General features: G+C 42.8%; 1 protein-coding gene across 1 annotated transcript in view; it reads right to left on the bottom strand.

Moving 5' to 3' along the window:
- The window catches only part of KNTC1 (kinetochore associated 1), a 3090908-nt gene that overhangs the window by 1647302 nt on the left and 1416975 nt on the right, over window positions 1-26631 (bottom strand). Inside the window, exon 33 of the mRNA XM_044068909.1 lies at window positions 8914-8981. Within this exon, the coding sequence (XP_043924844.1) occupies window positions 8914-8981 (68 nt within the window). The remainder of the gene's footprint in view (window positions 1-8913; window positions 8982-26631) is intronic.

The following is a 26631-nucleotide window of genomic DNA, read 5'->3' as shown; positions in this document are numbered from 1 at the left end:
GGGTCTTACTTTCATCCCGACCTCTGACAGTAGACATGAAGAGACACTAAAAGATTTCAAGCTTTTTGTTAGAAATTTGTCCCTGAAGATTTTCTTTAATGGCACAGATATGAGGTCTAATACTACTGTCTTCAGGGCACCTAGTACATTTCTTCCTCCAATACACCCCTTGGTTGCTGCATATAGTAAACTGGTAGAAGATGAGATATACAGGATGGATGGGTTAGAATCTGGTAACAGGAGAAGAAGATACAACCTTAGCCTTATACAACGCAGGGCTGATGATAGATTTTATGTTCCCATTACCAATGATCAGGTGTTAGATTTGGCATCCTTCACCCTGCTGGGAATAGCTGTCCAAAATACCTCTGAAGCACTAGCCACTGTATTTAACTTGTACAAAAATCATTTCATTACAAAAATTCAAGTCTCCTAAAGTGCTAGAAAAATTTAGACCTATTGCCAGTCTCTGCCACATAACCAAGATATTTGAAAAAAACTGTAAACAAGCCTTGTTATACTTAAATGACTACTCTGTAATGAACAACATGCTTTAGGAATGGTTTTAGTACTACTACAGCTATTTTCACTGCAACAAATTATATGTATAAACAGTTTAAATGAAAGTAGGTATAGCATCAGCAGCTTTCATTGACATGACAAGTGCAAAAGTGCAAATGAAGAAAATTACCAAGCTTAATTTCAATGAAAAAAACTGTTCCCTGGCTAAAAAAATTGCCTAAGCAACCAAAGATTTCAGGTCTGGGATGCCTCTTAACTTATCCTGTAAGGAAACTCTATTGTGCAGTGTCCCTCCTCTGGGACAGTAATCAAGGAGTCTGAATCCTCAGCACTGACACTGGCAAGGGATGTTCATTTGGAACAAAAATGGATACACACAAAATTTTCCAGATGCAGCTTTCTGTATCAAGCACAATTTTCCTTAAGAGCACACAGGCAACACAGTCAGTCTGGGGCTGTGTTTCCCTTCCTCTCTCTCCAGGCCCCCAGTAAGACTCCCCATTGTCACAGCTGTAGAGTTGAGTCTCCAGCCGAGTGTCTAAGTCAAGTCCTCTACCACTCTGTCAGTCAAACCAGTGCTCTGTGTCCCTGCTCTAAGCAACTGACATACACACACGCACACACACACGCGAGCGCACGCACACACACACACACACACACACACACACACACACACACACACACACACGCACACGCACACGCACACACGCACACACGCGCACACACACGTGAAAGGCTCTGCTACTCTTTGCCCTGACTATAAAGTAGTTACTGCAACCAGACACTCCAAAGCCAGCAACTCTAAGGGTCTTACAAGGGTACCCAGTAATACTGAGTGAAATTAATACTAAAACAAATGGTAATGTTGACCAAACAGCAAGGCTTTCAGGAGGAGCCACAATGTCACCAAATAAATATAAGTACTCTCAAAGGTTAAAACGGGTGGCCACGGTGGTGCAGCGGTTAGCATTACCGCCTCCCAGCAAGAGGTTCTCCGGTTCGATCCTCGGCTGGGGTGCCTTCTGTGTGGAGTCTGCATGTCCTCCCTGTGGTTGCGTGGGTTTTCTCCGGGTGCTCCGGTTTTCTCACACATCCCAAAGACATGCTGTAGGTGGATTGGACACTCTAAATTGGCCCTAGGCATGAGTGTGTGCATGTGTGTGACTTCTGTGGAAGGTTGGGTGCCGGGCTGGTAACTTGAAACCGTAAAACTCCACTGCCAGTCAAGAACGGACAGGTGATCTGCTGTGGCGAACCCTAACCAGGAAAAAGCCGAAAGAAGAAGAAGAATCAGTATCAACATAAGAGGAGAAATATTTTGAAGTACATCCAGTATAATCAATGTATTAATTATGATGACTGGTTTTTAAGTATTAAAGTTGAATTTTTCAGTGTGATTAGCATTTTGGTGAGATGTTAAGTCTAATCATGTGACTGGGAAGTAAGTTATTGAACCTACGGCAAGTGGTGTTCTATCTTGAGATGAAGTTCAGTAACATGGAATGACAGCACTAAACAGTACTTTTTAAATAAAAGTTTTTCTCTTAAGTTATATTAAAAAGCATTTTCTGAAATTAAGGCATTGTTTTAGACTGGTCTGAGCAGCCATTATATAAACAGCTGATGCAAACCTGAGATTGGTTTAAGTCCTTGAAGTCTAGAAGCAGAAGTCTTGTATCTGTTCGCTGGGATCCTTGGAAGAAAAAGTTTCGAGACTAAAGTTATTTTGTTAGTTGAAGTACTGCCTGAAACACATTTTTTTTCCATGAGAAATATATGAAGTGTATGAATACTTTTTAAAATTTATTTCTTTATTAATTTATGAATTTCTTAACCAGGGTAGAATACAAATTTCAGTGCACCATTTTCAGACTCCACTCCAGAAGGAAAAGAATACAAATTAGGATCCGTGCTGAGCAACTATTTAGACAGTAATGTAAAAATTCAGTGGGAAAGGCACTGACCATACCTCTTAACCTCCTAGAGCAGAAATCTGGACAAAGCCATCGATAATGGGGGGACAACAGTCCAAAAATAGTGACAGTTTTAAATATCCAATTTAAAATGTAGAAGACTGATGCACTAACAGGTTTCGAGTTAACTTGATTTTTTTTGTTAAAATATTTTTATTATAACAAGTAAATCACACATTTTAACAAAAGAATTATCTAAAACAATATAAAGTAAAACGAAAACAATTTACAAAGGTGTCTACTATATAATTTACTTTCTGATAATTCTTGATGTATAAAAAATGAAAAAAACTGTCTTTCTTTTAACAAGGGTGTAACTATTTAGCATTTCCTTGAGTTTCATCCAAGTGTTGTGTGAAGTGGTTATACTAGTGTCTGTCATCTTGCTTAAGAGTTCGTAATGACAAACATCGGTTGCAGTATTCATGAGTTCATTCATCACTGTAGTTTCTGTATTCTTCCATTTCTTTGTGATTATTTTCCTTGCAATGGATAGGATGCTCCACAGAGGGTAGTTTACTTTATTTACACAGACAGGTATTGGTATATTGAATTCTTCCTTCTTTTGGCTTTTCCCGGTTAGGGGTCACCACAGCGGATCACCTGTCCGCTCATGATTGGCAGTGGAGTTTTGCAGAGTCGAGTTACCAGCCCACCACCCAACCTTCCACAAAAGGCACACACATGCACACACTCATGTCTAGGGCCAATTTAGAGTGTCCAATCCACCTACAGCATGTCTTTAGGATGTGGAAGGAAACTGGAGCACCCGGAGGAAACCCACGCAACCACAGGGAGGACATGCAGACTCCACACAGAAGGCACCCCAGCCGAGGATTGAACCGGAGAACCTCTTGCTGTGAGACGGGAACGTAAGATCAATGATTTAGAAAGTGAATTTGTCATTAAATAACGCATGTAAAGAAACACTAATATTGTCTCAGAATGCTTTAATAACTTCACAATCAAAAAACATCTTGTCAATCTGCTTATTTTACACCTTCAGCATATTAACTTTTATCTTGTACATTAATTCTGTTCTGTCGGGTTAAAAATGTTTTGCACATGAATTTTCATGTAAACACTTTCCTCTTTATAGAAAAAGTGCTGTAACTTCAAGATGTCAACATGTATTTCATATCTTCTTTATTTGGATAATTATTTATAGTTTTAAAACACTCCCAGTAACATGAATTTTTGAATGTTATGAAATCTAAAACTCAAATATATCTTCAATCCACAATGATTTGTCAGTGGTCCAAAAATAAGAGGCAAAATCGGCACATTTTGTCAAAAAGTCTGGATAGTTGAGAGGTATGGCACTGACAGATTACTGTTTGTTGGCAAATGGTAACAAAGAAGGCACTGGTAAAAAACAAAGTTGCAACGTTTTGGTAATTTATAATGCAGAAGCCATTTATATAAAACATGAAGATTAGAGCAAGTTGTGGTATAGGGTATGATGTGACAAGTTTGCTATGAGCACATGAAGCTGTCTCAGCTGTTAGTGTGTTATATGTATGTAGTGTACAATGTGACAAGTGTGATAAATGCCATGAGCACATGAAGCAGTCTCAGCTGTTAGTGTGTTATATATATGTAGTGTACAATGTGACAAGTGTGATAAATGCCATGAGCACATGAAGCTGTCTCAGCTGTTACTGTGCTGTATGTATCTAGTGTACAGCAGGTTGTGGTATAGGGTATGATGTGACAAGTGTGCTAAATGCCATGAGCACATGAAGCTGTCTCAGCTGTTACTGTGTTGTATGCATGTAGTGTACAGCAGGTTGTGGTATAGGGTATAATGTGACAAGTATGATAAATGCCATGAGCACATGAAGCTGTCTTGGGTGTTACTGTGTTGTACGTATGTAGTGTACAGCAGGTTGTGGTATAGGATATAATGTGACAAGTATGATAAATGCCATGAGCACATGAAGTTGTCTCGGGTGTTACTGTGTTGTACGTATGCAGTATACAGCAGGTTGTGGTATAGGGTATAATGTGACAAGTGTGATAAATGCCATGAGCAGATGAAGCTGTCTCGGGTGTTACTGTGTTGTACGTATGTAGTGTACAGCAGGTTGTGGTATAGGGTATAATGTGACAAGTGTGCTAAATGCCATAAGCACATGAAGCTGTCAACTGTTACTGTGTTGTATGTATGTAGTGTACAGCAGGTTGTGGAATAAGGTATAACGTGACAAGTGTGCTAAATGCCATGAGCACATGAAGCTGTCTTGGGTGTTACTGTGTTGTACTTATGTAGTGTAGATCAGGTTGTGGTATAGGGTATAATGTGACAAGTGTGCTAAATGCCATGGGCACATGAAGCTGTCTTGGGTCTTACTGTGTTGTGTGTATGTAGTGTACAGCAGGTTGAGGTATAGGGTATAATGTGACAAGTGTGCTAAATGCCATGAGCACATGAAGCTGTCTCAACTGTTACTATGTTATATGTATGTTGTGTAGAGCAGGTTGTCGTATAGGGTATAATGTGACAAGTGTGATAAATGCCATGAGCACATGAAACTGTCACAGCTGTTACTGTGCTGTATGTATCTAGTGTACAGCAGGTTGTGGTATAGGGTATAATGTGACAAGTGTGATAAATGCCTTGAGCACATGAAGCTGTCTCAACTGCTCAATGCCAAAAAGTGCATTGTCATTCCCTTTGGTAGAAACTCTGTACCCATGCTCTACTACATAGGTGGTAGTCTACTTAACATCGAAAGTCTGATAAGATACCTTGGGACAGAGGTGGACAGTAGTCTCTCCTTTGATAATCACATCGCCACAGTAGTCAGGAAATCCTTCTACATGACGCACCTCATCACAAAAGGTTTCTCATCCAGAAAAAAAGAGGTCATTGTTCCCCTCTACTCATCACTCATTAGACCCATTATAGAGTAATGCTTCACTTTTGGTATGTACCTTACAAGATATCGACAACTGGAAAGGCCACAGAAATTCCTCACAAAGAGGATTACCGGCCTCAAACTCCAGCTTTACTCCGTCGCATATCTCCTACTCAGAAGCGATCTCTGCCTAACATACAAAGCTATATCAAACCCAGAGCTGTTGGACATGCTCCACAATGAAATCCCAGTCCCTCCAAGTTGCATGCTTTAGGGACCTAAACCTTGTCACCACAATAAACAGAACATGCTGGAGGGATAGATTCCCGTCCCAGGGACTTCCCATACTCTGGAACAAACTACCTATCTATATTAAACAAAGCTCCTCATTAGCACTCTTCAAGAAAAATCTTTATGATTGGATGGGAAACAGGAAATTCACCCTGGGGATCACCTCTGTGGCTCTGCTCGACAGGGGCACAGGAAAATAATTTTCTTGGGTGGCAAAAACCAGGGTACCTTTTTGGCTAGGCCTGTATATGCCCTAGAGCCGATAGCCTACTACCTACCTATGAAATGCCATGATCAGATGAAACGGTCTCAGCTGTTACTGTTATGTATGAATGTTGTGTAGAGCATGTTGTGGTATAGGGTGTAATGTGACAAGTGTGCTAAATGCCATGAGCAGATGAAGCTGTCTCAGCTGTTACTGTGCTGTATATATGTAGTGTACAGCAGTTTGTGGTAAAGGGTAAAATGTGACAGGCGTGCTCATGTTGATCAGGATCAAATGCAGGAATAGATAAAGAGAGATGAATTTAAACCAAAAGACGCAATGTTAATATTGGTGGCCCAAGATAGTGGACTATGTATTACAAAGTCCATTGAAAATGTGGGAGAAAGAGAAGAATGTAAGTTTTGAAAAACAGAACTGGAAACAGTTACACATTTTGTTTCTGGCTGTGATATACTAATGGCAGAAGGACTGTATACTGAAAAGCATAATAATGTGGCAAGATTGTTGCACTGGGGATCGTGCAAATATTATAATACAGAAGAAGCAGAAAAACATTGGAAACATGAGCCACAAAGCATTATACTAAATGATGAAGCTTTTATCACATGGAATCAACCATTACCAAAATGAGACCAGTTAAAAAAAAACAGATGTGAGGAAAGTCCTTCTATGTGGCACATCTTATAACCAAAGGTTTCGCATCCAGGAGGAAAGAAATTATCAACTCTCTACTCATCCCTTATTAGACCAATCATCGAATATAATGCCCCATTTGGCATGTACCAGACCAGACATCTACAACAGCAGGAGAGGCCACAGAACTACCTCACAAAAAGGATCCTATGCCTTAAACACATGTCCTACATAGACAAACTCAAGAAATTTTGGCTGTTCTCAGTCTCTTATTGTCTACTTAGAGGTGATCTCTGCTTGACTTACAAAGCCATGTCCGACCCAGCCCTACTTGAAATGCTACACCTAAAGAAATCCGAATCCCCCCGTGCCACACGCTCCAGAGATCACAACCTCATTACCACAATTAACAAAACATGCTGGAGGGACAGGTTCGTTGCCCAAACACTGCCCGTAATCTGGAATAAGCTTCCCATTCATATCAAGCAGAGCACCTCGCTGGCCTTCTTCAAGAGAAATCCAGCATTTGCAGGCAGAAATGAGGGCGATCTGCTCTTAATCATACTTAAATATGCTACTAATACGTGTAATTCAGTATGAATTGCAAGAGTCAATACTGGGCACATTGCAAGTGCTGCGAAAAGTACTTCTGGCTAACATCAAAGACTGAAACAATACTAATTTCATGAACTTTAATCGCATTTTGACTTAGGAATGGGGTCCACTCTCTTCATGGCATTAGAAACCCAAAAGACTTGGAGAAATTAAAAACAAAGTGAAAAAGCCATAAAAAGTCAAGCACTCTTACAAATAAATGAAAACAGACTGAGAAATTTAATCACATTTTACACAAATTACACGGTTAAAAAAAAATGAGACCAGATCAGAGAACTATCATCATACCTCAGTTTTAGCTCTGATCCTCACAGAGGAGGAAAAAAGTAGGGGATTCACAGGGTCATCCCATTCTTTTATGGGTGGGTCCTTCAACATAAAAGTGGGAGGGAGTCCTCAGCAATAGGTGAACCCCCAGGAAGACAGACTTTTTCAGGTGACAAGGAAACAGTACTACAAATTAATGCTCTGCTAAAGGATATTTCCCCAGAAATGTTCTCCTAACCATAGTATTTAAAAAAATAGTTCTGCAGGCTTTTTTCAGAGTCATATGGATAAAAATGCAGCCATTCTGCATAATCAATTACAAAGTTTAAGCAACTTCTAAACATACAAAACAGCAAACAATTTATACAAGCTCAGATTATAATTCCTCGTCCGTGGCAATTTATTCATTTTTCTTCAGTATAACATACAACATGTATCTTTGCAGTTGTGTATGTTCATTTCAATATTTTATTTTATAAATGTACTACATAAAACACTGTTTGTTGCTGAAGCTTTTCTCTTTGGGCCTCCAATGAAAAAGGGTACCTACCCAGTCAGATTTTCTAGGTAAATAAATAAATATACAAAATAAATCAGACGGATGGAGACTCATTCCCTATGCTTAAGTGGCTTAACTCAGCAGTAAAGGTGAAACGATGCACAACAGAAGAACTAATGATGCACAGATAACAAGTGGCATTTCATGACAAGGGCAACTGCAGCATTAAAGACTTGTTGAAACACTGTCAACAAAAAAAAAATTCCTGAAAAATGTATCTACTTTGTCAGCAAAGGCTACCTCTGCTGTGCATTATAAGTTTTAAGAGAGTAAAACAAAGAGTTAGAAGGTCACACTGAAAAACCAATCAGAAAAAACTAAATGAAAACTCCAGCCAAGCTAGAACTTCCAATGAGTGACCTCCCATACCTCCTGTAACAGAGGCTCATGGGATACATGCAAATGGCCCTTATGAACATCAGGTGTTTCAGCTATATGGCGATTCTGATTGCCCATGACTTGTGTTTCTTATGCTTAGTCACATGGCCGGCCTTAGGCATAGGCCAAATAGGCGGCCGCCTAGGGCGCCGGTGTAGCAAGGGCACATTTCCAGTATTTATTTGGTGTAGGCAGACCAGGATGGGGGCACTAGGTAATGTGTTGGGGGCACCGTGGAGCTGTTTTGCCTAGGGCACCAGTTGACCTAGGGCCGCTCCTGCTTAGTCAAACACTCTGCTTATGCTATGCTGATGAAGTCATAACAAGGTCGAAATATGCATATCCATGGCTAGTGGGGTTTGGCTTTACTGGCCTGGAATTGTCCATTAAAACGACTTCAAATGTAAAAGTCATGGGCAGTCAGAATCGCCATATAGCTGAAACACCTGATGTTCATAAGGGTCATTTGCATATATCCCATGAGCCTCTGTTACAGAAGGTTTGGGAGGTCACTCATTGGCAGTTCTAGCTTGGCTGGAGTTTTCATTAAGTTTTAAGAGAGTAGATTCTTCCAAGTAATTTTCATACCTGTAAACCCGCAACTGCTTCAAACATTTTTAGGTCTCTTTCGTACTGCTCCCTTTTCAAACAATCGCCTAAAATAAAAATGATAAAATTATAAAAAGAAACAGCGAGTAAAACACCAGTACTAGATATGAAATAAGAAAGAGTGCTTCAAACGTACTTACAGTAAATACAAACAAGTACGCGGTATCAACTGATCTTTGAACACCTTGTGAAGTTATAACAGATGGATCGCCTTCCCAGCAGTTTTTGCTTAATATGGCGTTTACCCCCCTAGCTCCTACACTATGGACAGGCATGTCCTGTTGACACATCTTACGGCATTCAGTGCACCAGGCTAGGATAATCTGTCTGCTCCCGTGATTTTGAGTTCTGTCCCATGTAACACATATCAGCTACACTTGAAAAAACAAATTACCTATGCAAGGACATAAAATTATGACATTGTAATATTTAAAGGGTACACCAAACTCAATCAGGGTGTATGGAACATCCAGTCAGAGGAATATGTTATGAAGGCAGTAAGTACCCAATGCAGACGGCATTCTCAAAGATACCTTTGTAATGGCAAACACTCACATATCCAAAACATCACACTTGGGGGGGGGGCTGCCAAAGTTACTAAAATGAAGATACCATTTAGTACATCAAAAACCTCAAGACAGGCAGGAACCATGTAGATAAGAGAAACAAAACTCACTCAGAGTAGAGTCAAAGAAAATCTGGGGGAAAAATGCAGCGCAAAGGGTCACGGCACAAATATCCTCAAAGGGCACATTCTGGAAACAGTTAATGGAAACTGGAAAATGCTGATGAAATTGCTTTTTGTAGCCGTAGTCAATAAGTGACTGTCACAGCAGGAAAGCTCCAGATATTCCACTGATGGCAAGCAAACACTTCTTCAAAAATAATAAATGGGGATGGAGGCAACTTGTGAGTTAAAAAGTTCCGACTTCCAAACTTAAGGGTCTTCCAAACGTACAAAATGGCTAACAGCCTATAGAAGCTGCTTGACAAGTCTGTACTGAACCACAGTTACCTGATTCATGTCATGAAGCGCTGAAATGGAGGATACCTCTAACCTTGACCATGGGAATAGACCACCAAAAGCCAGGAAACAAACACAAACTAAAGCTCCAAAAACATAAAGGGCGACAGACTGTGCAAAACACAAGTCCACGTTTATTTTAAATATTAAAACACACCATTACGTGCTTTCGTCGTCCAATCACGACTTCATCAGAATCCATGAGAATAATAAACCCAAACTAAATAGCTTTTTAAAGCAGGTCAGCGTGACTTATTTTATTTATACTTTGTTGACCATTTCAACCACACTAGGCCAGTGACCTCTTTTCATGGGAAACTTGAGGTGGTATTAGTACTGACTAGGAGAAATTTAGCAAAGGCCCTACACTTTACTCTAAGTGCTGTGGGATCATTTACATTCACCTGTGCTACCATCATTGCAAACAGATGGGATCTCAGTTTAATGTCTCATTCAAAGGACAGCGCAGTCAAAAGTGCAGCACCACCTTATATTACACTGCAGTATCAGAAATGGAAAATTAACCTAATCGCTTGGAGTGAGAATAGAACCCACTGCCTTCTCACTCTCCAGCACCAAGGTAAATGTGCTACCTTATGAGCTACCGACACTACCTTCAACAAGCAAGGTTCACAGAGTGTAGACTATGTGGGCTGTTCACCATTCAGAATGGGAGAAATTTCCACATGGCTGAACATGTTTCTGTCCAGTGGAAGGTTTTCTACTTGCCTCTTGGATATCAAAGGCCAGAGACAGAAATTGCCTAGACATAGTACAACCTTACTGCTACTGGCTGCCACAAAAGGAATTACTAGAAGACAGAAATCAAAATCTTAACCAAACTGTAACTGGAACAAGAATTGGAGATGGGATCCTTAGAAAAATGAAAGAGCAAATTACATAGAACAAACCAGAATGTGCGGGAACAATACACGCAGAATAGGAGTGAGGCTTAAGTGAAGAATTGGAGGTGGGATCCTTAGAAAAATGAAAGGGCAAATTACATAGAACAAACCAGAATGTGTGGGAACAATACATGCAAAATAGGAGTGAGGCTTAAGTGAAGAATTGGAGGTGGTATCCTTAGAAAAATGAGAGAGCAAATTACATAGAACAAACCAGAATGTGTGGGAACAATACATGCAGAATAGGAGTGAGGCTTAAGTAAAGAATTGGAGGTGGGATTCTTAGAAAAACAAAACAGCAAATTACATAGAACAAACCAGAATGTGTGGGAACAATACATGCAGAATAGGAGTGAGGCTTAAGTGAAGAATTGGAGGTGGGATCCTTAGAAAAATGAAAGGGCAAATTACATAGAACAAAGCAGAATGTGTGGGAACAAGACATGCAGAATAGGAGCCATGCTGCTTCGCAAGGGACGGCTTGCACCTGTCACCCCTGGGATTCCGGATATTGGCTAAGGCTCTTGCCACCCCCATAGTGCCTTTTTTAGACAAGGCTCAAATTCTAAACCTACCACCGTAGAAAACAAAAATGGGAAGAAACTGAGGGTAATGCTGCTCAATGCCAGAAGTCTAAATCTCAAAATGCACACACTCGAGGCCCTTCTCAGTATGGAGAACATCGATGTCTGTGCTGTAACTGAAACCTGGTTCAAGGCTCCTGAGAGCACCCCGGCACTATTAGGTTTTACCTCATATCATGCGTTCCGGCCCCAAAACCCGGACCACTCCACAAAAGGAGGGGGTGTATCCATATTCATAAAGGATACCCACACCTCCAGGTTGGTGGCAACGCACGAAGCTTCAGAAACCATCCAGGTGCAACTAACCATAGGCAAAACTGCTCTACAAATTGTTGCATGCTATAGGCCACCCTCTCAAACTCAGGAACCCCACACAGCCTTCCTGAAGACACTGGAGGGTATAAATATATCTCCAAACACCATCATATTGGGTGACTTCAACTACCCGAATATAGACTGGGAACATTACTCAAGCCCTAACTTTCTAGCCCAACGGTTCCTGGAGTTCATAAATTCAAATGCCATGGAACAGCTAGTCACTGTTCCCACGAGAGGAGAAAATATACTAGATCTCATTATCACAAACATGGGGACAAAATGCTCCACACCGGAAGTATATCCCTCATTGGTGAGATCTGATCATAAACTAATCTCACTGGAAATCCACATCCCGCCCCACCCCAAACAAAAGACCACAGTGAAGAACTTCTCTAAAGCAAACTTCACACTACTCAAGACTGGTGTGGTATCCTTCAAGGCCCCTGAGCCAGTGGAAACCACAACCAAAGCTGCGGAAGCCCTTACAAATGCCTTCTATGAACACCTCCAGGACTGCATGGATCAGGCAATCCCAAATAAAACCAAGACTCTTTCCACAAAGGACAAACGTCCAGTCTGGTGGACCCCAGCCATTAACAAACTTTACAATAAGAGGAAAAAGCTATTACATGATAGAACAAAATCCAGAAAAGGGAAGTCACCCCTGATCATTATTAGTAAAAAAATACGAGCACTCATAAAATCAACTAAGGCCAATTTTGAGAGAAAAATTGCCATGGATTCAAAGGACAATCATAAGGCCTTTTTCAGCTATGTTAGGAACCTGGGTGGAAACTCCCAGATATGCTCAGAATTAGTCCAAAATGATACAAAAATCACTGAACCCACAGACATTGCCAACATACTGGCAGACAGGTTCAGTGCAAACTTCACCCCCCTCTCCCCCCCTAAAGGAGAGATAAAGTACAGTTTTGTACCTACCATAAATGTAGATGTTCGAGGATCCACATTGCTGCAGTCATAACCTGTGGGTAGTCCGCTGTCCTCGGTCGGCCCGAATACCAAAGTGTTAGGCTGGCGTCGGTCATGGTCGCTCAGAGCTGACGTCAGTACGCAGTAGTACTTAAGCGCATGACCGACGCCATATCCTCAGTCTTTCTTGCCCCAGATGTCAGAAGGCCTAAAAAGGAAAGGCCATAGCCAAAATAGAAAGTACCCAACAACCCACATAGAACCCCAAACTATACAGGGGAAGGAGGGAGGGAAAATTGGACTGCAGCAATGTGGATCCTCGAACATCTACATTTATGGTAGGTACAAAACTGTACTATGTTCTTCGTCTCACATTGCTGCAGTCATAACCTGTGGGTAGAATCCCAAAGCAAAGGAAAAGGGAGGCTGGCAAACTAAAAAGCATTAGGGGCTGCTAACATGCCCTGTAAAACTGCAGTGGCAAACCCAGCCCTAGACTTGGAATAAAGAGGGAGATGGTAATGTTTAGTAAAAGTGTGCACTGAACTCCAAGTAGCTGCCTCCAAAATATCCTTAGTAGCTACCCCCCTTAAAAAGGCAGTAGATGTAGCAGTAGCCCTAGTGGAATGAGGTCTGATCCCAGCAGGAACATCCTTTCCATGATGAGAATAACAAAAAGCAATACAATGGCCAATCCACTTAGAAATAGTTTGCTTTGAGACAGCCTTCCCTTGTGAACCCAAAGCAAAAGAAATAAATAACTGTTGAGTCTGCCTGAACTCTTTAGTTCTGCTCAAATAGTAGCGTAACTGTCTGTGAATATCAAAAGAATGCAAGACTTTTTCCCCTTTATTTTGGGGATCAGCATAAAAAGTAGGCAAATGAATAGACTGGTTTAAGGCCACATTAGAAATAACTTTAGGCATAAATGTAGGGTTAGTACGCAGAGATACCCTATCCTTATGAAATATCAGGAAGGGTTCAACTGCCATGAGAGCCTGTAATTCAGATATCCTCCTAGCAGACGTAATGGCCAACAAAAAAGCAGTCTTCCAAGACAAAAACATCAACTCAGACGTAGCTGCAGGTTCAAAAGGAGGTAAAGTAAGCTTTTCCAACACAAAATTGAGATCCCAGAAAGGAGTAGGAGCTCTACGTGGGGGTCTTATGTTTTTTGCCCCTCTAAGAAATTGTTTAAACAGAGGGTGAGAAAATAAAGGAGGGTCACAATCATAGTGAGCAGAAATGGCTGCAGCATGAACTTTCAAGGAGGAAAAAGACAAACCTTTGTCTAGTAATTCAGTAAGGTACTGTAGTGTAAAACTCAAATTAGGCACTGAGACATCAAAGCTCTTTGCTGTGCTCCAAAGAAAAAATCTCCTCCATTTATCAGCATAAACTTTTCTAGTACTAGGCCGTCTGGCTTCCAAAATGACATTCAAAACCTGTTGAGGAAGCTGAGACCCCTCAGGGTCTAAAACAGAATATGCCAGGCTGTTAGATGCAGGGACTGTACCCTGACATTGAGAAGATGATTGCTTGACTGGGACAACAGGTGAGGAATCGGTGGCAAAGGCCAAGGAGGCTCCTGAACTAAACTCCTCAGCAGAGGATACCAGTGCTGGCGTGGCCAATCTGGTGCTATTAGAATCATGCAAGGCTTGTCCTGCCTGACTTTCAAGAGTACCTTGGGAAGGAAAGGCAGAGGAGGGAAAGCATAGACGTGAAGGTTGTTCCAACTGAAAGATAGAGCATCCACTTTCCAAGCTTTTGGGTGAAACATCTTTGTGCAAAATTTTGGCAGTTGGAAATTTAGTGGAGAAGCGAACAGATCTATGTCTGGAGTTCCCCAAGCCACTGTCAACTGTTGGAATACGTGAGGATCCAATTTCCACTTGTGGGGATACACAATTTGTCTGCTCAATACATCTGCTAATGAGTTCTGTGCTCCTGGCAGAAACCGTACTTGAAGAGTGATGTGTAAACTCAGAGCAGTCTCCCACAATATCATAGCTTGTCTGCAAAGAGGGTAAGAATGGGTTCCCCCCTGCTTGTTGATGTACCACATGACTGTTGTGTTGTCTGTTTGAATCAACACCTGTCCTGGTTGAAGTAGGTCCTTGAAAGCCATCAGGGCAAATTGGACTGCTAATATCTCCTTCATGTTGATATGCAAATGCTGTAGTCTGGGAGGCCACGTGTCTTGAATCCATTTCCCATTGAAGTGTGCTTCCCAAGCCAGGTCTGAGGCATCCGTCGTTAAGATCTGACTCGCCTCTGGTCGGGTCACAGAGAGTCCCTTGTTTAGGTGACATTCCTGAGCCCACCACAAGAATTCCTTCTGGATGCAAGGTATTATCTGAATGACAGTGTCCAAATCGTGGCAATGTTGAGTCCATACAGTTTTGAGATACCATTGTAGCTTCCTCATATGCAGTTTGGCATTGGGAAGTACCAGAATGCAAGATGCCATGAACCCCAAGGCTTGAAGGACTGTCCTTGCAGTCAGCCTGGACATTACTGATAATTGCTGGAAGTATAGGTGAAGATTTCTTTGTTTGTCCGGGGTCAAAAAAGCCATCTGAGAGGATGTATTCAGTCTCACACCCAGAAAGCACATGTCTTGAGAGGGTACTAGACTGGACTTTGTTTCATTCACAGAATACCCTAGGCACCTTAAAACTGCCATTACATACTGTAGATGTTGAAGTAACTTGTCTTTGTCTTGAGCCAGAATCAGGCAATCGTCCAGATAAGGATACATTTGTATTCCCCTCAGTCTTAAGAAAGCTATTACAGGAGCCAGAACCTTTGTGAACACCCTGGGTGCAGTAGATAAGCCAAAGGGCAATGCAAAGAACTGATAATGAGAAGTACCAGCCCGAAAACGCAGGAATCTCCTGCAGCTGGGCCTAATAGGAATGTGAAGATAAGCCTCTGAGATCCAGAGTTACCATCCAGTGATCTTTGCCTAGCAGAGGCAGAAGTTGCTGTAATGTTAACATCTTGAACTTTGGAATGTCTAGGTATGTATTGAGAATGGACAAATCCAGAATAGGCCTCCAAGTGTTTCCTTTCTTTGGTACAAGGAATAGGCGAGAATAAAACCCTAGGCCTACTTCTGACGGAGGTACCACCTGGATTGCCCCCATCTGCAAAAGCAAAGAAATTTGTTCGTGAGTCTCCAGCCTTTGCTGAGGAGGTACATCTGGCATGCCTTTGAAAGGAGGAAAAGTGTGAAAATAAAACTTGTAGCCTTGATTTATTATGTCCAACACCAATTTGTCCTGGGTGACCAAATGCCAATATTGTTTGAAAAGTGCCAACTTTCCTCCTAGAGGAGCTGCCAGACAGGAAGAATCTGGCAGCTGGAGATACAGGTCATTGGGTCTGTTTACGAAAAGGCTGACCCCTGCCCTCACCAGAAGATTGTGCCGGAGAACTCCAAGTCCTAGGTCTGAAAGAACCCTGAGCGTGAGCCCTGCCCCTACCACGTCTAGATCTGCCCTTAGACTGAAAATCGGAAGAAGGGTAGGACCATCCTCTTGCAGGCCAATTCCTGCTAAACTTAGGGGGCTGCACTTGCAAAAATTCCTTAACCGTCTGCATAGACTTAGCTTTGTCTTCCATCTTTTTCAAAACTGACTCCACAGGAGAACCAAAAAGAACTTCAGATTGAAGAGGAGCATCCAAAATTCGAGCTTTAACATGCTCTGATAGATTTTGATCCTTAAGCCAGGCATGTCTACGAATAACTGAACCAGTAGCAGCCACCCTGGAAGAAGCCTGAAGAGCATCGAAGCCACACTGCAAGGAATGCTTACCAACTTGATCTGAAGCATGAACTAAGTCCTGCAATTCCTTACACTCTATACCCTCAGATAAAGCATCTACCTTAGATTTCAACTGACCTAACAGAAAGTTCTGATACTTCAGCATATGAAACTGGCAATTTAAAGCCCTCATAGCTAACGTGGAGGAGGTATACACTTTTACCCCACCTATCCAAAGCTCTAGAATCTTTATCCAGAGGAACTGGATTCTTAACTACAGAAGCCCTGACACCCTTAGGCCCCTGAATAATAGTTTCGGGTCAGCTCTAGGACTCTTATACAAATATTTATGTGCCTCTGGAACTCTGTAATACCTGTCTGGCTTGACAGGGCAGGGGTAAAGAATCAGGATTAAGGGAAGCTTCAGAAAAACATCCTGAACAACATCTAAAACAGGGGGAATAGCCAAAGGTCTATGTTGTGGCAAAAACAAAAATTCCCTAAGCCTCTTACGAGAATCTGAAAAATCCTGACCTTCCCACTTGAAATGCTCCCTCATGGAGTGCAAGGTTTCAGAAAAGGAAAAATCCTCTGGAGGAGAAGCAGAAGGACAGGAATCCTCTGCATCCGAATCAGAATAGGGAGGAAAATCCTGAATATCCTCAGCTGAGGACTCAAGAGTAATCTGAGGAATGCTCCAATCCCTCTAAATCTGTCTCCACCCTGGACCTCTTCTGTGGAGGGGGCATAGAACCCCTGATCAAAGTAATCAAATCCTCTGCCATTTTCAACATATGTTTTTTAGGAACAGAGCCCGAAGAACTAGGGCTGTGGCCTGTACCAGAAAGACCAGGTCTAGCTTTAGCAGGGCCTTTAGTGACAGAAGTACAAGGCCTAATAACCTTTTGTAAGGATGGAACCACAGAAACTTGAGAAGCCCCCTCGGCCTGACCTAACTCTTGAGAGGCCAACTCCTGTAATAGTAAAGGTTCCCCCTGGGATTCAGCCGAGACCTCGGCTGGATCCACAGATTCAACCGTAGATTCCATAGAACCGGCGTCCGCAACGGACAACTCATCCGGTTTAGACTTTAAAGATTTATCTTTTCGCTTTATGCGGGCGCCGGAGGATCCGACGGCATGTTGTAGTTACACCGCTTACGAAAACAAGCCTAGCACAGTCTAATCTGCGTTTATGGTGCGCTTATTAAATCTAGCGCAAAAGCGACACCCGACTACGTCGTGCTCAGGCCCCAAGCAAGGAATACAGAGAGAGTGATAGTCCCTATGAGGTATCGGTTTCCCACAAGAAATACAATTATTAACTTTTTCTGACATCCGGATTAACTGAGGCAAGAAAAGACAAAAATATTCCCCAACGGGGTACTTAGCCCAACTTGGTCTTCGGTCTGAAACTCGAAAAATGAAAATTTCAGAACGCCGAACGGCACTTGCAAACGCTGCTTCTGCTTCGGACCACGCGGCAAGAAAGACTGAGGATATGGCGTAGGTCATGCGCTTAAGTACTACTGCGTACTGACGTCAGCTCTGAGTGACCATGACCGACGCCAGCCTAACACTTTGGTATTTGGGCCGACCGAGGACAGCGGACTACCCACAGGTTATGACTGCAGCAATGTGAGACGAAGAACATCTATCCCAGCAGAGTGTAGCCTCCCAGACATCTCAAATGCGCAGGTGAAAGCTGCTCTCTCTAAAGCTAAAAACACAGTATCAATGGGACCGGATGGTGTCCCCGGCTGTGTGCTACACGAGCTAAATGAGGAATTAAACCCGCACATAAGGCAGCTGTTTAATCTCAGCCTTATACAGGATACGTGCCCAAGGAGTGGCGTACGGCAACTGTGGTCCCACTCCACAAAGGCGGTGCCTCTACGGCCCCTGGTAATTACCGCCCCATAAGCTTAACAAGTCTAGTCTGCAAAGCTATGGAGAGGATCATAATGGAGCTCATAAACAAAGATATAGGGGACTTGCAGACACTGGACCCGACCCAGTTTGGCTTCGTCAAGGGCAGATCATGCCTTTTGAACTTGGTCGACTTCTTCGAAACAGTCACCAAGGCCATTGATGAGGAAAAGGCAGTCCATACAGCCTACCTTGACCTTGCAAAGGTTTCGACACAATACCCCACTCGGGTATTGTAGAAAAACTTACCAGCTTAAATGTAAACCCATATGTCACAAGATGGGTTGCAAACTGGCTTAAGGACAGAACCCACAGGGTTAGAGTTGCTGGCGCTATGTCAGACTCCAAGCCGGTCACAAGTGGTGTCCCACAGGGCTCGGTCCTTGGCCCCCTATTGTTCGGCATCTACTTCTCAGAAGTACAGGCCAACATGGGAGGACTTTGGCTGACAAAGTTTGCAGACAACTGCAAACTGGGCGCCATAGTGGAAAGTGCATCGGACACGGATATCCTTCAGAAGGGACTCACGGAAACAGATAGCTGGTGCCAGAGCCATGGCCTGAAGTTAAACGCCAAAAAATGTATAGTCATACCCTTCGGGAAAAACAAGGCAACCCCAAGCTACCATATAGGTGGCAATCCACAAGCACAGAAGAGGTTATCAGGGACCTGGGGACCCAGGTTGACAGTGGCCTTTCTTTTGACACTCACGTTGCTAAAGTGGTTAGAAAGACCTTCTACATTACCCATCTGATCATGAAGGGATTCACATCCAGATCTAGTGAGGTCATTGTTCCCCTGTACTCTTCACTTATCAGACCAATGATCGAGTACAATGCCCCATTCGGGATGTATCTCACCCGACATCTGCAGCAATTGGAGAGACCCCAAAAGTTCCTCACCAAAAGGATAAAGGACTCCAAAATCTGTCATATGCTGCCAGATTGAAGAAACTCCAGCTCTATTCAGTTGCATACCGTCTGCTCAGAGGTGACATGTGCCTGACATACAAGGCCATGTCCAACCCGAATTAATGGACATGCTCCACCTCAAAAAATCCAAATCCACCAAAACCACTAGAGCAAGCGACTTAAACCTTAGCACGGATATAAATAGGACGTGCTGGAGGGATAGATTTATCACTCAGAGACTCCCTATGCTGTGGAATAAAATCCCGATCCATGTGAGGCAGAGCACCTCGCTGGCTCTGTTCAAGAGAAATCTTGACCTGTGGATGGGAGATCGTAGGTTTATCCCGGAAATCATCTCTGTGTCACTGCTGGACAGAGGCACAACAAACTAATGGGCACAGTATTTTTTCATATAAGGGGTGGCGTAAGCCACAAAAATTTGGGCTAGGCTTATAAATGCCTTAGGGCAGATAGCCTAGTATAAACCTATGAACCTATAAGTGAAGAATTGGAGGTGGGATCCTTAGAAAAATGAGAGAGTAAATTATATAGAGCAAACCATAATGTGTGGGAACAAGACATGCAGAATAGGAGTGAGGCTTAAGTGAAGAATTGGAGGTGGGATCCTTAGAAAAATGACAGAGCAAATTACAAAGAACAAACCAGAATGTGTGGGAACAATACATGCAGAATAGGAGTGAGGCTTAAGTGAAGAATTGGAGGTGGGATCCTTAGAAAAATGACAGAGCAAATTACATAGAACAAACCAGAATGTGTGGGAACAATACATGCAAAATAGGAGTGAGGCTTAAGTGAAGAATTGGAGGTGGGATCCTTAGAAAAATGAAAGAGCAAATTACATAGAACAAACCAGAATGTGTGGGAACAATACATGTAGAATAGGAGTGAGGCTTAAGGGAAGCAGGAAGAAAATGAAGAACGTATGTAAGTGAGTGAACGCCCATTGTTAATGAAGAATGTATGTAACTGAGTGAATGCCCATTGTTGCAAGAAACGTGTAAATACTTCATTAAAAGTGTCACTATAGTTGGTTTTGTTTTATATTAATGCATGTGTATCTGTGTCACGGTTTTAGTTGTGATTTATAAAGATACTTATGTAAAATACTGTTGTAATTTAATAAATATGTTTATATACATAAACAAGACCTCAGCTAGAAGGTAATATAAAAATCAAATGATTTGGTGCAGCAAATGAGCCCACAAGTTCAGCTGTGGTCCTCCATCCTTGGAGGACAACTTTGGCATGAAATGAGAATGTCTCCTGTAGAGTAAGAAAGAAATATGAAAGTTATGTTCTTACCATAACAATAGATCCTTTCCGTAATGCCCTGCTCCTCCCTGACTAACGCAGATCAAGTCTGGCTCCATAGTCAAGAGCATTTGGACTACCTTTGATTCTAAATAAAAGGCATTGGCTCCACAGCATTATGGCAGAAGGAAGGGGGAGGGTTGTCGTATCCAACGGATTGGAATGAAAGGATTTGTCGTTATGGTAAGTACAGAACTTTTGTTTCCTGCTCATTCAGTCTGTTCAATCAGATATATGGGTCAGAATCCCCAGCTTCTACAGCCATGGGTGGCCTCAAGACAGGAGACCCTTCAGGATGGATGCCCCAAAGGAAGCTCTGGTTCTTGGCATCTGGTCTAACTTGCAATTCTTGACGAAGGTATGGATTGAAGACCAAGTAGCAACTTGACAAATTTCTTCCAAGTACAAGGCCCTGAAATAGGATGCTAATGTAGAGACTGCTCCAGTGGAATGGAATTTAGGTTTAATGGACAAAGATTCATCTTGTTGCATGTAGATAAAAGGAAATACAATCTGCCAACCATCTGCCTAGAGAAATCTTGGACACTTTCCTTTCCAGTTTAAGATGTGCACATGACACAACAGCAGCTCATCCTTTCTGAAGGCACTGCTAGGTGAAGGAAGAAAAGAAGTTGACTGCGCACATATAAAGGATGCAAAACATATTCACCTTTGTTTTGGTAGTTTGGAAAAAACACAGGCTACAACACAGAATGTGAGCAATTAGTCTCAGAAGCCACTTCTGGAAGAAAGGAGGGACAGGTTCTAAAGTAACCCCATTCTTATGAAATACGATAAAATGAGAAAGCATAAGGCATGAAGGTCAGAAATACTCCTAGCTGAAGTAACAGACACTAAAAGTAGGTTTTCTCAGGGTAAGAATTTTAGATTTGTAGTTGCGGTAGGCTAAAATGGAGATCTGGAGAAAACTTCAAGGGCAAAATTTAAATCCCAAAGAGGAGCCCAGCCCTTAATAGGAGGCCTCAAATGGAATGGCCCATTAAGGAAAACTTTGCATAACTTATGACTGGATAAGGAAGAGTCCTGAATCCCATTGTGAACTCATGACATGGCTGCCAACTGTACTTTGACACTTTTTGGGGAATCCAAACCCAGCCGAAAACAATGAAGACAAAAAGAGTTAAACATCTGGCACTGATGCTGAAAAAGGTTTGTGTTATGAGATTACACTCATATTGCAACTCTTTTCCACTTACTATGGTACATCTTACAAGTACATGATCTTTTAGAGGCTAAGAAAATAAGTAACACATGAGAGGAAAGGGACTCAACCTATGCTGTTACTGGAGCTGGAGAAACCAAGCGGTTAGTGTCAGATTGGACAAGTCTGACTGTGGCTTTCTGGACAGATGATAAATCAAATTCAGTATTGCATCCAAGAGACATAGAGGCTCCTTCAGATAAGGCCTTAAGGAGGGGAAACTAAACATGACTGGACCAGAATGGGGTAATGATGATAACTGTTGCCCTGCACCAAACAGCTTTCTGTATGAATTTGGTCATGAGGACAGTAAGGGGATAAGTGTAAAGTAACCTGGGAGGCCAATAAGCTGGACAGAGCATCCCTGGAGCTCTGTCCCAGAACAGGGAGAATAGTGAAGTACTGACTGCACTTGGTGTTCAGCAGGGTCACAATCAGATCACAGCATGGTTACCCCAGCAATGAAAAATCCCCTTTGCTATCACTGGGTTCAGAAATCACTTGTAAGACAGGACAGCATTTCTGCTTAACCTGTCCACAAGATCACTGATCCATCCACAAATGTGTGCTACAATCACAAAATAGTGAGAAGATATCTCCCAATGCCACACCCTCGTGGTTTCTCAGCAGGGTGGGTGAGAGCCGGTTCCCCAGGCTTCTTCATCTACCAGACTACTGTCATGTTGTCACCCTGGATATGGATTACCCATAGAAGGAGACAATCTTGTAATTTCTGCAACACAGGGAGGGCTGCCCTCATCTGAAGGGCATTTATGTGAAGACAAGCTTCTAAAGTCAAAGTAAAAAAAAAACTTTGTCATTCAGAAAGTACAGTTTTGTACCTACCATAAATGTAGATGTCCGATAGGTATGCATCTGCAGTCATAACATATGGGTTGTCCTGCCTCAGGCAGCCCTTCGGTCGGCCGGATTCCAAAGTCTGGGTCTGGCCTTGGCTGATGTCGCACTTTCCCCGACGTCAGAGCTTCTGGGGTATAAAGGCATCAGCCGACGCCATTTTCCTCAGTGTTTCTTGCCCCAGATGCCAGGTGCCCTCTAGGAAGGCTAAATTTGGATAAATGCTGAAAAGTTCCAAACAGTAGCAAAATATATATATATATATATATATATATATATATATATATATATATATATATATAAACAAACAAATACACCATAATAGATTCCCCCAGCTAGCTGAAAGAGGGTAAGCACCCTAGGAATACCACAGAGGGGAAGGAGGGTGGGTAATCCTGACTGCAGATGCATACCTATCGGACATCTACATTTATGGTAGGTACAAAACTGTACTATGTCCTTCAAGGATGCATCTGCAGTCATAACATATAGGTAGAATACCATAGCCAAACTGGGGAGGAGGTACTAAGAGAAGGATGGTGTAGTCAGGATCCCCTGCAGAACTGCAGTTGCAAACCCTGCTCGGGATCTGGAGTATAAAGGTAGATTATAATGCTTGGCAAATGTATGCACGGAGCTCCAAGTAGCAGCTTCTAAAATGTCCTTGGTAGCCACCCCTCGAGGAAAGCTGTAGTGGTGGCTGTGGCCCTTGTGGAATGAGGCCTGATATTTTCAGGAGCTGTCTTTCCATGAAAAGAGTAGTAGCAGCGCATGCAATTTCCTATCCATTTTGAAATTGTCTGTTTGGAAATTGCTCTTCCTTGCACCCCAGTTGCATATGCTACAAAAAGTTGGTCAGTTGTTCTGTTGGTTTTAGTTCTGTCCAGATAGTAGCGTAGTTGTCTGTGTATATCCAAGGTGTGCAAAAGTTTTTCTCCTTTGTTCTGTGGGTTAGGGAAGAACGTAGGCAAATGAATAGCTTGGTTCAAGGATACCCTGGATACCACCTTTGGCATGAAAGTAGGATTGGTTCTCAGTGACACTCTATCGTGGTGGAAAATAAGAAAAGGCTGCACTGCCATTAATGCCTGTAACTCGGATACTCTTCTTGCTGAAGTGATTGCCAGAAGGAAAGCAGTTTTCCAAGATAAAAACTGTAGGTCTGCTGATGCTGCTGGTTCAAAAGGAGGTAGTGTCAATTTTTCCAGCACAAAATTGAGATCCCATGCAGGTAGAGGGGGTCTCCTTGGAGGTTTAACATTTTTGATCCCTCTCAAAAATTGTCTGAGAAGAGGGTGAGAGAAGATAGGAGGATCCATATTGTATTCTGCTGAAATTGCTGAAGCATGAATCTTAATGGAAAAATAAGACAGGCCATTGTGGAACAATTCTGCTAGGTATTCTAGGATGTGTGCTAGGTTTGCCACTGTGACATCTGTGCCCTTTGATGTGCTCCAAATGAGAAATCTCTTCCATTTAGCTGAGTATGCCTTCCTTGTGGAAGGTCTACGAGCCTCCAGGATAATGTCCTTGACCCTCTGAGATAAAACAGTTTGGTTAGGTTTTAAGGAATTTTCCAGGCAGTTAGTTGCAATGTTTTCAAGTTTGGATGCAGGATCTTGAAATTGTTCTGCGTTAGAAGAAGAGGCCATAGGGGTAGAGGCCATGAGTTCGCCTGAGACATGCTTCTCAGTAGCGGATACCAGTGTTGTCTTGGCCAGTCCGGAGCTATAAGTATCACCTTTGGCTGTTCCTCCCTGATCTTCAGTAGAACCTTGTACATCAATGGGAGAGGTGGAAAGGCATATACTGTTAGGGCATTCCAGGTGAAAGAGAGGGAGTCCACCCTCCAGGCTTGTGGGTGGTATGTCCTTGAGCAGAATTTCTTCAGTTGGTGGTTGAGTGGGGAGGCGAACAGATCTATCTCTGGCATTCCCCATTTCTTTGTTATGAGTTTGAAGATGTCTGGATGCAGCATCCATTCGTGAGCATCAGTGGTAGTTCTGCTTAAGCTGTCTGCTAGTGAATTTTCTTTTCCTGGTATGAATTTGGCCTGCAGCTGGATATTGAGATTCAGGCATAGGTTCCACAGATTCATTGCCATCCGGCATAGAGGGTAGGAATGTGTGCCTCCCTGTTTGTTTATGTACCACATGACCGTGTTGTTGTCTGTCCTTATTAACAGATGTCCTTGCTGGAGGAATGGTTTGAATGCCTCGATTGCATGCTTCACTGCCAGCATCTCCTTTTGGTTTATGTGCATGCTTACCTGTCCTTGAGGCCATAGGCCTTGGATACATTTGCCCTCCATGTGTGCTCCTCATCCTAGGTCTGAGGTGTCCGTGGTGATTGTCTGCCTTGGTTTTGGTTTGTTGAAGGGCAACCCTCTGTTGGACTGGCAGGCCTGAGCCCACTACAGGAATTCCTTTTGAAGGCATGGAATGATTGGTATCATGGTTTCTAAACTGTGCCTGTGTTGAGACCATACATTCCTTAGGTACCATTGTAATTTCCTCATATGCAGCCTGGCATGTGGGATCAAGATTATGCAGGATGCCATGTAACCCAGGGCCTGCAGGACTTTCCTTGCAGTAAGCTGAGTTTGTCTTGTCAAAGTCATGAAGTAATCTGGAAGTTGTTTTTGTTTTTCTTCTGTGAGAAAAGCCTTCTGAGTGATTGTGTCCAGATCCGCACCCAAAAAGGTTATCCTTTGGGATGGCACTAGTCTTGACTTTTGGATGTTGACTGTGTATCCCAAGGCCTGTAGCAGAAGTATGACATAGGCCAAGTCCTTTAACAATTTTGTCTTGTTGTCTGCTTGTATTAGGCAGTCGTCCAGGTATGGGTAAATTTGAATTCCCTGAAGTCTGCAATGTGCAATTACTGATGCCAGGCATTTCGTGAATACTCTGGGCGCAGTAGATAAGCCAAAGGGCAATGCTGAGAATTGATAATGCTCTGATCCTGCAAGAAATCTGAGGTGTCTTCTGCAATCTGGTCGGATAGGGACGTGCAGGTATGCCTCCTTGAGATCTAGAGTCACCAGCCAAGACTCCTTGCCCAACATGGGAAGAAGTTGCTGTAGGGTCAGCATTTTGAATTTTGGCACAATGAGATATGTGTTCAGTGCGGACAAGTCGAGAATAGGCCTCCATTGGTTTTCTTTTCTTGGTACAAGGAATAATCTGGAGTAAAATCCTTGGCCTTGTTCCATAGATGGTACCCTTTCTATCGCTTTCATCTGAAGTAAATTGTTGATTTGTCTTAAAGCCTCTGCCTTCTGGTTTGGTGGAAGGGTTGGCATTCCGCTCCTTTTTGGTAAAGTGTGGAAGTGAAACCTGTATCCTTTGTCTATCGTTTGCAATGTCCATGTGTCCCTTGTAATGCAATGCCAGTTTTTCGAGAATAAAGCCAGCTTTCCGCCCAAGGGAGCTTCCAGTTGATCCCTGGTAGGCGGAATCAGAGTCAAGTCATTGTGTCTGTCCTGTGGTAGTGGTGGTAGCTGCAGCTGTGGCACTACTCCTCTGGCTGGCAGGCTGCCACTGACGGCCCCTGTAGGTACCCTTTGATTGACCTCTGCCTCTAGGGCGTCTATTCCTGCCCCTCTGTGCTCTGGAGGTGTCTGGAATGGACCAATTCTTTGTAGGCCAGTTTCTGCTGAACCTCGGAGGTTGGACCTGCAGAAATTCCTTCACTGTTTGCACAGATTTTGCTTTTTCTTCCACCTTCTTTAGAATCTCCTCTGCAGGGGAGCCAAATAAATTTTGTTTCTCCATTGGAGCATCGAGGAGTTTAGCCTTGACATGGTCTGGCAAGGATTGCTCTTTTAGCCAGGCATGCCTACGAATTACTGCCCCAGTCATAGCTGATCTAAATGAAGCCTCCAGTGCATCATAGCCACATTTTAAG

Source organism: Protopterus annectens, chromosome 4.part0, assembly GCF_019279795.1.
Source record: "Protopterus annectens isolate FY-2018-M chromosome 4.part0, PAN1.0, whole genome shotgun sequence".
NCBI lineage: Eukaryota > Metazoa > Chordata > Ceratodontiformes > Protopteridae > Protopterus > Protopterus annectens.
Note: the sequence above shows the minus strand (reverse complement) of the source record. Positions and strands in the feature narration are given on the sequence as shown.